The 12,553-nt window shown below is 34.1% G+C and overlaps 3 protein-coding genes across 3 annotated transcripts; all 3 read right to left on the bottom strand.

The window, feature by feature from the left end:
- LOC139524115 (uncharacterized) lies at positions 1-7,312 on the bottom strand. Its single transcript, XM_071318688.1, has 6 exons — positions 7,176-7,312; positions 4,889-5,231; positions 4,448-4,513; positions 4,075-4,161; positions 2,382-2,516; positions 1-1,613 (listed from the first exon to the last, which is right to left on the bottom strand). The coding sequence occupies exons 2-6, from the start codon at positions 5,228-5,230 to the stop codon at positions 1,350-1,352; spliced, it is 894 nt and encodes a 297-aa protein (XP_071174789.1). The 5' UTR covers position 5,231; positions 7,176-7,312; the 3' UTR covers positions 1-1,349.
- Positions 7,313-9,945: 2,633 nt separating this feature from the next.
- Positions 9,946-10,563, bottom strand: LOC139525168 (circumsporozoite protein-like). Its single transcript, XM_071320355.1, has one exon. The coding sequence runs from the start codon at positions 10,561-10,563 to the stop codon at positions 9,946-9,948; it is 618 nt and encodes a 205-aa protein (XP_071176456.1).
- A 355-nt stretch (positions 10,564-10,918) lies between these two features.
- On the bottom strand, positions 10,919-12,553 carry LOC139525169 (circumsporozoite protein-like). Its single transcript, XM_071320356.1, has 2 exons — positions 11,876-12,553; positions 10,919-11,170 (listed from the first exon to the last, which is right to left on the bottom strand). Exons 1-2 carry the CDS (start codon positions 12,551-12,553, stop codon positions 10,919-10,921), a joined length of 930 nt encoding a protein of 309 aa, XP_071176457.1.

Consider the following 12,553-nt stretch of genomic DNA (forward strand, 5'->3'; position numbering starts at 1 on the left):
TTTGTTTTGAAATATATTTATTAAACTATGTAACATATACAATGAAATTTCATTAAAAAGAACAGTATACATTTATCATCAATCATGAATCCACATTTTAGGCAAGCTATTTGCAAGAAAAAAAAATAATAAGTACCAAAACAAATATCAAAGGAATAAAAGGAACTAAAAAACAATAAGCAAACTCAACATTAATGCAGTTCAAAAATATTACTATATACATACATAATATTATGAAATCTTTCATTACACAAAATGTTATTTTATATCATTTTGATACAATAATCAGTAATCAATTCAACTACTTAGAAATATTTAGGGGTTTGATTCTGTATTGCTATCACCATTGAAGCATTTAATTTTTTTCATGAATCTTTAAGCTGTAAAACGTAGTATTATTTCATATTCTTATCAATTTATACAGCAATTTTAATCAGCAAAACTGTCAATTTTGGTGTCAAAATATGCTAGAAGAGAGGGACGAAAGATACCAGAGGGACAGTCAAACTCATAAATCAAAAATAAACTAACAACGCCTGGCTAAAAATGAAAGAGGACAAACAGACAAACAATAGAACACATGACACAAATTGCAAACTAAAAAATAACCAACAAAAGCCCCATTAAATACTAGGTGTGACCTCTGGTGCCCCGGAAGGGTAAGCAGATCCTGCTCCAAATGTTACAGATGCTATATTGATTATTATTCTTTTGATTCTTAAAATATGTGTTACTAGGACCTATTACATTGCTTGTTGATGTATTCATCAAATAAAGGCAATATTAGTATACCACTGTTAGAAAGTCATTAATCGATCGAGACAAAAACAAATCCGGGTTACAGACATATCATTTTCAAATCAAAACGGGTTTCAGTTGTTGTATCTCTTCATATTAGGTATGTAGACAGTGGGAGGTGATTAATATAGACCTGTTTGTATTTTGACAATCATATACAAGTATAATTAAGTTGAAAGAGATTAAACATTATTAATTCTGATCATGTTTTCAGTGAAATATGACAGAAATATGAAAAGAGAAATTGTATAATATGATATTCATTTTTTTTTTCAGAGATTCATTTCCAAACTGGAAGGCAATTATTTTCTTCCATATTTTAACATTTTTATCGAAAAATGAACACTTTTTATCAGTTTCTAATCGTCTTTAAAAGTAAAACCTTATCTTTTCATATTAGAAAAAAATTATTAGGGTAAAAAACAATTGTATTTCTAAGCACGTATTCTTATATAATTATGTTCTGTTATATCACAAGTGTTAGTAATTTATAAATTAAGATTAATAGTCTTTTGATTTTTACAACAAACACAATCGCATGTAAGAGATTGTTATTCCTTGTAAGCAGGTGGATTAGTATCAAAAACTTGTCCATGGTTCGCTTCTAGTTGTGTACCACCAACTGCCGGACTCTGTTGAGCTGACAGTTGATTAGTAGGCATAACATGATAGTGTTGCGCTGCAGGATATTGAACTATTGCGTTAGCTTGTTGTCCAGTAGCTATCATGACCTGGTGGCTGTTTGCAATAGGAATCTGAGTCTGTGGTGGGTTAAGAAACATTCTAGGTTGTGTACTTTGCATTATAACAACTTCCTATAGAGAAAAGAAATAATAATAATTAAGGCACTGTTCAACATGTTTTATCTGAAGACTCAGTGTGATACATTTTTCAAAATTACTAAAAAGAAATGTTCATACAAGTTATTTCAATAAACAAGAAAAGAAGAGGAGTTCTCATTGAATTGTAGTAAAGAGTAGGAATTACATAGTTTTACAAACATATGTTTCAGTGTAAAATGGCCATATATGGTGTTAATATGTCTGTTATAGTACAGGCATGCAAGACTTTCTATTTTTTTCATTTCGGAGAAAGTTTTTTCGAGTTCAGATATTTATATATATTAAGAGTTAACGTCCTGAGACAAACTGCAACACTACAACAATGGCCTTGTGGAAATTACAACTAACGTATGCATGTGGTGTTATATACTTGCATATTGTGTATCATAGAATCAATAAAACCCTACTGTTTTTTAATCAATCGTCCTGTATAATAGTACCAAATGGTAGTCAATAAACCTTTGGTTATTATCCAGTAAATGCATTGATACTTTTGGAAGACGATTCACACTTATGCATTGTTATTATAACTAAAATAAAATACAATTGAGCATGGGAAATGAGTATGTGTCAAAGAGACAACAACTCGACCATAGAGCGGAAAACAGCTGAAATCCACCAATGTTTACCTTTTTTTAAGTCTTCAACGTGAGCATCAAATCTTCTGACCCTCCTTGTTTGACAAAGTTGTGTTCAGTGGGGGAGGGAGTCGCATCATGGTCGTGTGCAACATTTGCTTACCTGGTGGTTTGAAGTCCTCAATGCGGAGCAGCAACAACAGAATGAAGCTGCAATGATTGCCACTACTACTTCTGCAAAGGTCAACACAGCCATGAAAGCTGACAGAACCACAGCTTTTGAATTGTTATTTCCTCTCTAAAATAAACAGTGTAAGTTGCCAACATCAAACAAACTAACAAACTAGAGAATGACAAAATAGTAGTTTTAAGTACTATATTTTTCTATGGAATTATAACATTATTCGCTTAAATTCAACCTAAATCTAGATCTGCAATGTTTTTTACATCTCTCAGTGTTCTTTGATTGATTATCAAAGGTACCAGGATTATAATTTCGTACGCCAGACGCGCGTTTCGACTACATAGGACTCATCAATGACGCTCATATCAAAATATTTATAAAGCCAAGCAATTACAAAGTTGAAGAGCATTGACGATCCAAAATTCCAAACAGTTGTGCCAAATACGGCTAAGGTAATCTATACATGGGGTAATAAAATCCTTAGTTTTTCGAAAAATTCAAAGTTTTGTAAACAGGAAATTCATAAAAATGACCACATTATTGATATTCATGTCAACACCGTATTTAAACAAATCATCACTGCATGGAATGTCTCGAGCGAACAAGACCATTCTACAAACACGACTATATACAGCATAGCTTTCGTTTGTCGAGTAAGTATCATTATTACTTTAATACTAATTAAATCTAGTTTAATCTCTTCAGATAAATACAGTTTTTAAATATTTTTGACATACATTGTTAACTATTCTCTGATATTGTTCAATTTATTTCTCTTTTTATTTCTTGTCCAAAACTAGTTTTCAAAATACATTTTAGAAATACTACCTTAAAATCTTTGGCATGTACCACAAAGATTTGTCATAAACATAAAATTGATAAGGAAATGGAAAATAGGGAAAGTGTCAAAGACAAAACAACCCGACCATAGAGCAGACATGGATTGGATTAGTGCTATTTTGTGAATTCTTTAGTACCCATCATTTTTCAAGATCGAATTAAAAATAGAGAGCTGTCATTTTTATAAAATGATAATTTTAAAAATGTAAATGAACTCCCAAATATATCTAGATTAAAATGGTATACGTCAGACAAATGTTTTGTCTACAAAAGATACATTGGTGACACTCGAATGAAAAATAGTGAAAAGCCTGAATAAAGTACGAAAGTTTAAGAGCATTGAGGACACAAAATTCCGAAATATTTTGCCAAATGCATCAATTTTCCTTGGTATGAGATCTTTTGTATTTCGTCTTAACACTTAATTTATTATTATGAACAGTTTAATGATAGCATAGATCACCCATTTCAACATAGAAATGATGACTTATGTGCTTGTGTTAATAAACTCCTTGTAGATGTTAGGATTGAAATGTTGTGCGCTAGACGCGACTTTCGTGAACGAAACCTTTGTACAATACATATATCTGGAACAATATCTGACAATCATACACAACTACTAATTACAAATTTTATTGTGACTGTGTCTGCGCATGCTGCGAGTGCATGACTATTCAGTGACCAAATATACAGAACGTTTGAAAGCGAGACTAAAGCAAAACCCGTATAAAGAAAACTTTGCCCGACAGTGCAGCAAAGTATTACGTATAGATAGTGGGCAATCTGTTTATCTATTTAACTTGTTTAGTTGATATGCAACAACATTACTTACTATAACTGATCCGACTACACCAAGACTGAACATTGTAGGAACAAAAACTGACGCTCCAACTATGCTACACACCATAAATCCAGTTTTCTAAAAAAATAAAACATTGAAAGAATAAAGCTATACTTTAAACAAAGTACATACAATTGAATGTTTAATATCTCAGTACAATTGATGTAAGTGTTAGTTTCCCTCTTTTTTTTAAATTTTCTCTATACTGAAAAGATATAAAACAAAATAACAATATCAGAAGTTTCATGGGCATTCTCTTTAATTATAATTGAATTGCTGATTTTGATTCCTTGTTTTACTTGTCATCTGTAAATATAAATTACTTGTTAAGTTAATGAATCGTTGGTCCTTACTTAAAACCTACCAGACATTGCCAGCTCGCCTCCCTCTTCTTTGACATACACATGGGCAAAAAACCAGTTACAATATACTGCAATTACAAAAACTAACATTAGTATTAGTTAATATAAATTTAGCATTTGCTTTCCGCCATTACGTAACTACATATACGCTATAACGACATTTGCATTTTTATTGTAAACCTTAAATCCTTATACCTTCACTTTGCACTACCTATTTAATTGTTAATGTGCTCTCTTAAGGAAGAGATTCGTGTAATGAATTTGTTCTTTCCTTTCTGTGACTATAATAGATTTATTAACAGTTCAAAAATACACCAGTCTCTATCATTTCTGCATAATTTCTGTTTGTAAATGTATTTATTCGCAGTTTCCTACAAGTGAAATTCCGAAACAATTTTCTTTAGTTTTACAAGTTTATAAGACAACTGAAAATACACACTTACCCATCCAGAGCATATTAGACAAGTTATGTCAAATGCAAAAAGTACGTGATCATCATCATAATATCGTCTGCACATCAAATAATGATCATTATAGCCATCGTAATAGTTATATTTGTTGCGACAGTCGTCGTATTTGTTCCATGCAATTATATCCAGAATCACTCCAATTAAACTGAGAATTCCCAGAAGAACTCCAAGACCTATCTGTACACCACCAAACACCTTAAAAGTCCTCACTGGAAATGCTTGTTGTTGTCGTCCGACAGGTGGAGCTTGTTGAAATCCAACTACTTGTGGTATAAATGGGGTTGACATTTGAATATTTGCAGTCGTTGTTGACATTCTGAAATATAGAAACATCTCAGAAAATATGATTGGAACCTTGGGTATACAGAGAATAACAAAGAAGTATCTTTAATAACATTATTTAGTTAGTGTATTGGCATGAATGTTCTCCATATTAATATATCTTGTTTGCGCAGACTTATACCCATTCCACGCAACAAGCTCATTACAGAAGACAGGTAAACAAATAAACATTGTGACACTTAGTGCTTAATTTGAAGCGGGCTAAATGTGGATATATCTTCAATGTGGGGCATTGGTGTTTTGTACTTTTTGTATTTCTTTTTTTTGTATTTAAATACCTCAATAGGGTTCCAGAGCCCTATCATTCGTTGTTGTTTAATATTTTGGTAAACAAAATGGTTCATTTTATTTTCGATAACGTGTGTTGTTGTGAAGTCTTGTTAATGATCGTTAATTACTTTTATCATATATTTAGTACAAAATACAGCTATTTTGTATATCTAATAAAGGTTCGTTTTTCCAGTCTACCCTGTATCGCATACCCCGTATCGCATAGCTAAACCCGTATCGCATACCCCGTATCGCATGGAAAAATCCGTATCGCATACCTTTTTTTTTTTTTTACAGTCAGTTTTTTGGGTTTTTTTTGCTTAAAATTTTTTTTCTCAAAATAGGTCATTTTTTGAATGACGTCATTGTTAGTTATGTTACGTCACGAACGTCATGTTTTCATAATGTATGTGACGTCACGAACATCAAGTTTTTACAACACATTTTTTGCACACTAAATGCAACTATAAAAAATACAAAACACTCAAATAAATACAGTAATAAACAAAATATTTTTAAAACAACAGATTGTAAGGTAACCAGGTGCTTTGTATAAATAATTGAACAGTTATTTTAAGGCTTTGAAACAAGACAAAAGTAGAACTGAAGGTAACCCAGTGCTATGGATCAGAAAACAGTTCATATATTATAATACTCTTCTGTTGAAATATATGATAAAGCGTATAATACATGGCAAAAACCGTATCACATGCCGTATCAATCTCGACCAATATCATCCCTCGGGCCTGAAGGCCCTTTGGCTGATATTGATGTCTCGGGATGATACGACATATGATACGGATTTTGCCATGTATTATTCTCTATATACTAGGTGCTATCTTACATAATTATTGAAATACTTTTTTTTATTTTCAGAATATTTGCAAACTAAAATACATTCTTGAACTACGGTTGTTGTGTTTTGAACATCTCAATGTTTTTTTTCTTATCAAATTTGATAATGAGATGACATTCTTGTAAGTTCTGAAAGCAATCACGAAATAGTTATAAGGAAACATTAGAAACAAAAAAAAAGATATAGATACGGGGCAAATGGCATGTAAAAGTTTACAGTAAAGAGGGGGAAAATAAACCAAATAAAAAACTGATAAGGTGGAAATACCAAACCAAAATGAATAAAAATAAGAGGGAAATTGAAACATAAAGTTACCAGAAGTTCGGGGGAAATAAAATAAAAAATATGTACAAATTAGTGGCAAATAACAAACAAATATGCAACTTAATGAGAATCAAAATAACAAACTGAATGTACTTAGAAAAAATTAACAAAGTAAGTGCTAAGCGTGAAATAACAAACACAACGGGAAAAAGGGGGAAAGCAAATTTGATTACAACAAATTCAAAATGTCTTACATGAAGATCTACAGAAAAAAATAATAGATTGCGAGCTAACATTATTTATTCAAAACCTATGAGAGAAACAAATTAATTTTAAGATAAAGTGTAAACGTTGTTATCAACCATCCTGACATATCATTTATAAGAATGCGTCAAAAATCAATGAACATGAAAATGAAGTATAAGGTGTTCTTATCTCCCTTTGTTGACAATTTCACAATTCGTGAGCAATTAGATTATATGTATTTGTTATTCCTTTTAAACAATGAAATGATTATATTTTACCAACCTTTTCTTTCTGTGATGAACGGTGTATCTTATTCAATGATCAAATATCTGTTAATAACACAATAATATTTTTTGTCCGATAATGTACTTCCTCAATCGATCGATGATGTAGATCAACCTTGACCTGATTTTATATGAATATTTATAGTTCATTATTATTTTTTTTTAAACTCACATTTCGTAAACAATTTAGTGTATGCCAAGATGCTTAAACGTCAATAAACCCTTCTTTTTTGTTTTACACACCGGGTTATACACATAATTTGTTAAAATCTATTTATTTGTCACAAACTTATTGTTCAGAGTTTTTATGACAATGAATATTTGAATTTGAAGATTATACAATTACTTTCTTTTGATGAGGTAGATATGTAGTTTTATTGACTTTTGAATATCAATTTTTCAAAAGTCAATTAAGCCACATATTTACCGAAATAAAAGACAGTAATTGTTTTATTCCGAGAGGGCAATTATTTACCAAAACCAATTGTACATCAAACTTTTTTACCAAAATAAGCACGTAAAAGCACGTGACGTTTTGCGCGGCGAATATACCTTTTCCACAGGGGAATATGATTATTTATTCAAAATCCCATTCATATAGAAAACCTACTAAAATTTTATCAATATAGAATAAATGTGAATATCAAAGAGTCTTTATTATTTACACGAAAAACAAAGTGATATTTAGGAGTTTACAGTTGAAGTTTTTTAGTCTATTTGAATAAGAATTGCAGACGGCATGTTTCACTGAAATAGATTAATTTTAATTTCGAAGGCATAATTTTAATAGAATGTCATAGAATACTAGTATACTTTTTTCGTCCTTCTCAATCATTTTTAGTTGGTCTTCAGAACTTAAAATAAACATCCTAAAGATAAATGAATAAGTGCTGGTCTCATTCCTATTTATGTTTATTTCAATCGAAAAAGAAATCGAGAACACCCTCTACCACCCATCATAAACTATCTGTAGTACCGTCATCATAGTAATGAACGCTTAAGGATGTTTGCTTGTCATGCTTTGGGGAACTTTTGTCAGATTTTCGGAATCCTCGGGTTTTATCCATTTGAATGCCTTTAAAAAAATTTGCCCATGGACCCCCATTTTTCTTTTTATAAATCTTTTACATGTATAATTATAAGCCATTTTCAAAAGTCTTATAAAATCTTATTTATATTTTAATAGAATTTGAGAGCTTTAACTGGTCAATGATAAAGCTATGAAAAGTCAAGAGAGAACATTTTCCCGCCAAAATTCCAATGGCTAATATCTCGAAAACAAGCACATTGACCCCTATATTTTTTTTAATTTTTTGATTCCTCAATAAATCCCCTATCAATATATTCAAGAATAAATGCAATCTGGTTAGTATCTTAATTTATTGCATATGTGTGCGCACCATGGTATGATTTCATATACGATTCAAAATTAATATTCACTGAAACTATGAATATGCATTACATTGTATTTCAAAATTTCTAAACAGACAGCATTAGGGTTAGGGTTACAGACATCATTAGGGTAAGGGTTAAAGACATCGTTACGGTTAGGGTTACAGACAACATCAGGATTAGGATTACAGACAGCATTAGGGTTAGGGTTAAAAGACATTGTCAGGGTTAGGGTTACAGACATCATTAGGGTTAGGGTTTGAGACATCATTAGGGTTAGGGTTAGAGACATCATTAGGGTTAAGGTTACAGACAGCATCAGAGTTAGGATTACAGACAGCATTAAGGTTAGGGTTAAAGACATTATTACGGTTACGGTTACAGACATCATTAGGGTTCGGGTTACAGACATCATAAGGGTTAGGGTTACAGACATCATTAGAGTTAAGGTTACAGACAACATTATGGTTAGGGTAACAGTCAGTATTAGGGTTAGGGTTACACAAATCATTAGGGTTAGGGTTACAGACATAGTTAGGGTTAAATACAGCATTAGGGTTAGGATAACAGTCAGCATTAGGGTTAGGGTAACAGTCAGCATTAGGGTTAGGGTTACACACATCATTAGGGTTAGGGTTACATACATCATTAGGGTTAGGGTTACAGACATCATTAGGGTTAGGATTAGAGACATCATTTGGGTTAGAGTTACAGACAGCATCAGGGTTAGGATTACAGACAGCATTAAGGTTAGGGTTAAATACATTATTAGGGTTAGGGTTACAGACATAATTAAGGTTGGGGTTACAGACTTCATTAGGGTTAAGGTTACAGACAGCATTAAGGTAAGGGTTACAGACATCATTATAATTAGGGTTACAGACATCATTAGGTTTAAGGTTACAGACAGCATTAAGGTAAGGGTTACAGACATCATTAGGATTAGTGTTACGGAAATCATTAGGGTAAGGGTTACAGACAGCATTAGGATTAGGGTTACAGACACCATTAGGGTAAGGGTTACATTCAGCATTAGGATTAGGGTTACAGACAGCATTAGGGTTATGGTTACAGTCAGCATTATGGTAAAGGTTAGAGACAGCATAAGGGTTAGGGTTACAAACATCATTACGGTTAGGGTTGCGGACATAATTAGGGGGAGGGTTACAGACATCATTAGGGTTAGGATTTCAGACATCATTAGGGTTAGGGTTACAGTCAGCATTAGGGTTAGGGTAACAGTCAGCATTAGTGTTAGGGTTACAGTCAGTATTAGGGTGAGGGTAACAGTCAGCATTAGAGTTAAGGTTACAGACAGCATTAGGGTTAGGTTTACAAACAACATTAGGGTTAGAGTTACGGACATCATTGAGGTTTCAGCTACAGAAATCAGTAGGCTTAGGGTTACAGACATTATTAGGATTAAGGTTTAACATAGCATTAGGGTAAGGATTACAGACGTCATTAGGGTGAGGGTTACAGACATCATTAGGGTTAGGGTTACAGACATCCTTAGGGTTAGGGTTAGACATAGCATTAGGGTGAGGGTTACAGGCATAATTAGGGTTAGGGTTAGGGTTAGATATAGCATTAGGGTTAGGGTTATAGACATCATTAGGGTTAGGGTTACAGACATCCCTAGGGTAAGGGTTAGACATAGCACTACCTTTAGGGTTACAGACATCATTAGGGTTAGGGTTAGACATAGCATTAGGGTCAGGGTTACAGACATCATTAAGGTTAGGGTTAGACATAGCATTAGGGTCAGGGTTACAGACATCATTAGGGTTAGGGTTACAGACATCCTTAAGGTTAGGGTTAGACATAGCATTAGAGTGAGGGTTACAGACATCATTAGGGTTAGGGTTAGACATAGTATTAGGGTGAGTGGTACAGACATCATTAGGGTTAGGGTTACAGACATCCTTAAGGTTAGGGTTACAGACATCCTTAGGGTAAGGGTTACAGACATCCTTAGGGTTAGGGTTAGACATAGCATTAGGTTAGGGTTACAGACATCATTACGGTTAGGGTTACAGACATCCTTAGGGTTAGGGTTAGACATAGCATTAGGACGAGGGTTACAGACATCATTAGGGTAAGGGTTAGACATAGTATTAGGATGAGTGGTACAGACATCATTATGGTTAGGGTTACAGACATCATTATGGTTAGGGTTACAGACATACTTAGGGTTAGGGTCAGACATAGCATTAGGATTATGGTTACAGGCAGCAATAGCTTAATGATTACAGACAGCATTAGGGTTCAGACACCATAAGGGTAAGTGTTACAAAAAACATAAGGATTAGAATTACAGACACCATTAGAGTTTGGATTATAGCCCCTTTAAGGGTTAAGGGTACAGACACCATTTGGGTTAGAGATACTGTCAGCATTAGGGTAAGGGTTACAGTCAGCATTAGGGTTAGGCTTACAGACAGCATTAGGGTTAGGGTTACAGACAGCATTAGGATTAGAATTACAGACACCATTAGAGTTTGGATTATAGCCACTTTCAGGGTTAAGGGTACACACACCATTAGGGTCAGGGTTACTGTCAGAATTAGGGTTAGGGCTATAGTTAGCATTAGGGTTAGGCTTACAGACACCATAAGGGTTAGAATTACATACATTATTAGGGTTAAAGTTACAGACACCATTAGGGTAAGGGTTACAGTCAGCATTAGGGTTAGGGTTACAGACAGCATTAGGGTTAGGGTTACAGACAGCATTAGGGTAAGGGTTACAGTCAGCATTAGGGTTAGGGTTACAGACAGCATTAGGGTTAGGGTTACAGACACCATTAGGGTAAGGGTTACATTCAGCATTAGGGTTAGGGTTACAGACAGCATTAGGGTTATGGTTACAGTCAGCATTATGGTAAAGGTTAGAGACAGCATAAGGGTTAGGGTTACAAACATCATTACGGTTAGGGTTGCGGACATAATTAGGGGGAGGGTTACAAACATCATTAGGGTAAGGGTTACAGTCAGCATCAGGGTTAGGGTTACAGACAGCATTACGGTTAGGGTTACAGACAGCATTAGGGTAAGGGTTACAGTCACCATTAGGGTTAGGGTTACAGACAGCATTAGGGTTAGGGTTGCAGACACCATTAGGGTAAGGGTTACATTCAGCATTAGGGTTAGGGTTACAGACAGCATTAGGGTTATGGTTACAGTCAGCATTATGGTAAAGGTTGGAGACAGCATAAGGGTTAGGGTTACAAACATCATTACGGTTAGGGTTACGGACATAATTAGGGGGAGGGTTACAGACATCATTAGGGTTAGGATTTCAGACATCATTAGGGTTAGGGTTACAGTCAGCATTAGGGTTAGGGTAACAGTCAGCATTAGTGTTAGGGTTACAGTCAGTATTAGGGTGAGGGTAACAGTCAGCATTAGAGTTAAGGTTACAGACAGCATTAGGGTTAGGGTTACAAACATCATTAGGGTTAGAGTTACGGACATCATTGAGGTTTGAGCTACAGAAATCAGTAGGGTTAGGGTTACAGACATTATAAGGATTAAGGTTTAACATAGCATTAGGGTGAGGATTACAGACGTCATTAGGGTGAGGGTTACAGACATCATTAGAGTTAGGGTTACAGACATCCTTAGGGTTAGGGTTAGACATAGCATTAGGGTGAGGGTTATAGGCATAATTAGGGTTAGGGTTAGGGTTAGACATAGTATTAGGGTTAGGGTTATAGACATCATTAGGGTTAGGGTTACAGACATCCCTAGGGTAAGGGTTAGACATAGCACTAGCTTTAGGGTTCCAGACATCATTAGGGTTAGGGTTAGACATAGCATTAGGGTTAGGGTTACAGACATCATTAGGGTTAGGGTTACAGACACGGTTAGGGTTAGGGTTAGATATAGCATTAGGGTGAGGGTTACAGACGTCACTAGGGTAAGGGTTAGACATAGCATTAGGACGAGGGTTACAGACATCATTAGGGTTAGGGTTAGACAT

This window comes from Mytilus edulis, chromosome 5 (genome assembly GCF_963676685.1).
Source record: "Mytilus edulis chromosome 5, xbMytEdul2.2, whole genome shotgun sequence".
In the NCBI taxonomy this organism is placed as follows: Eukaryota; Metazoa; Mollusca; class Bivalvia; order Mytilida; family Mytilidae; genus Mytilus; species Mytilus edulis.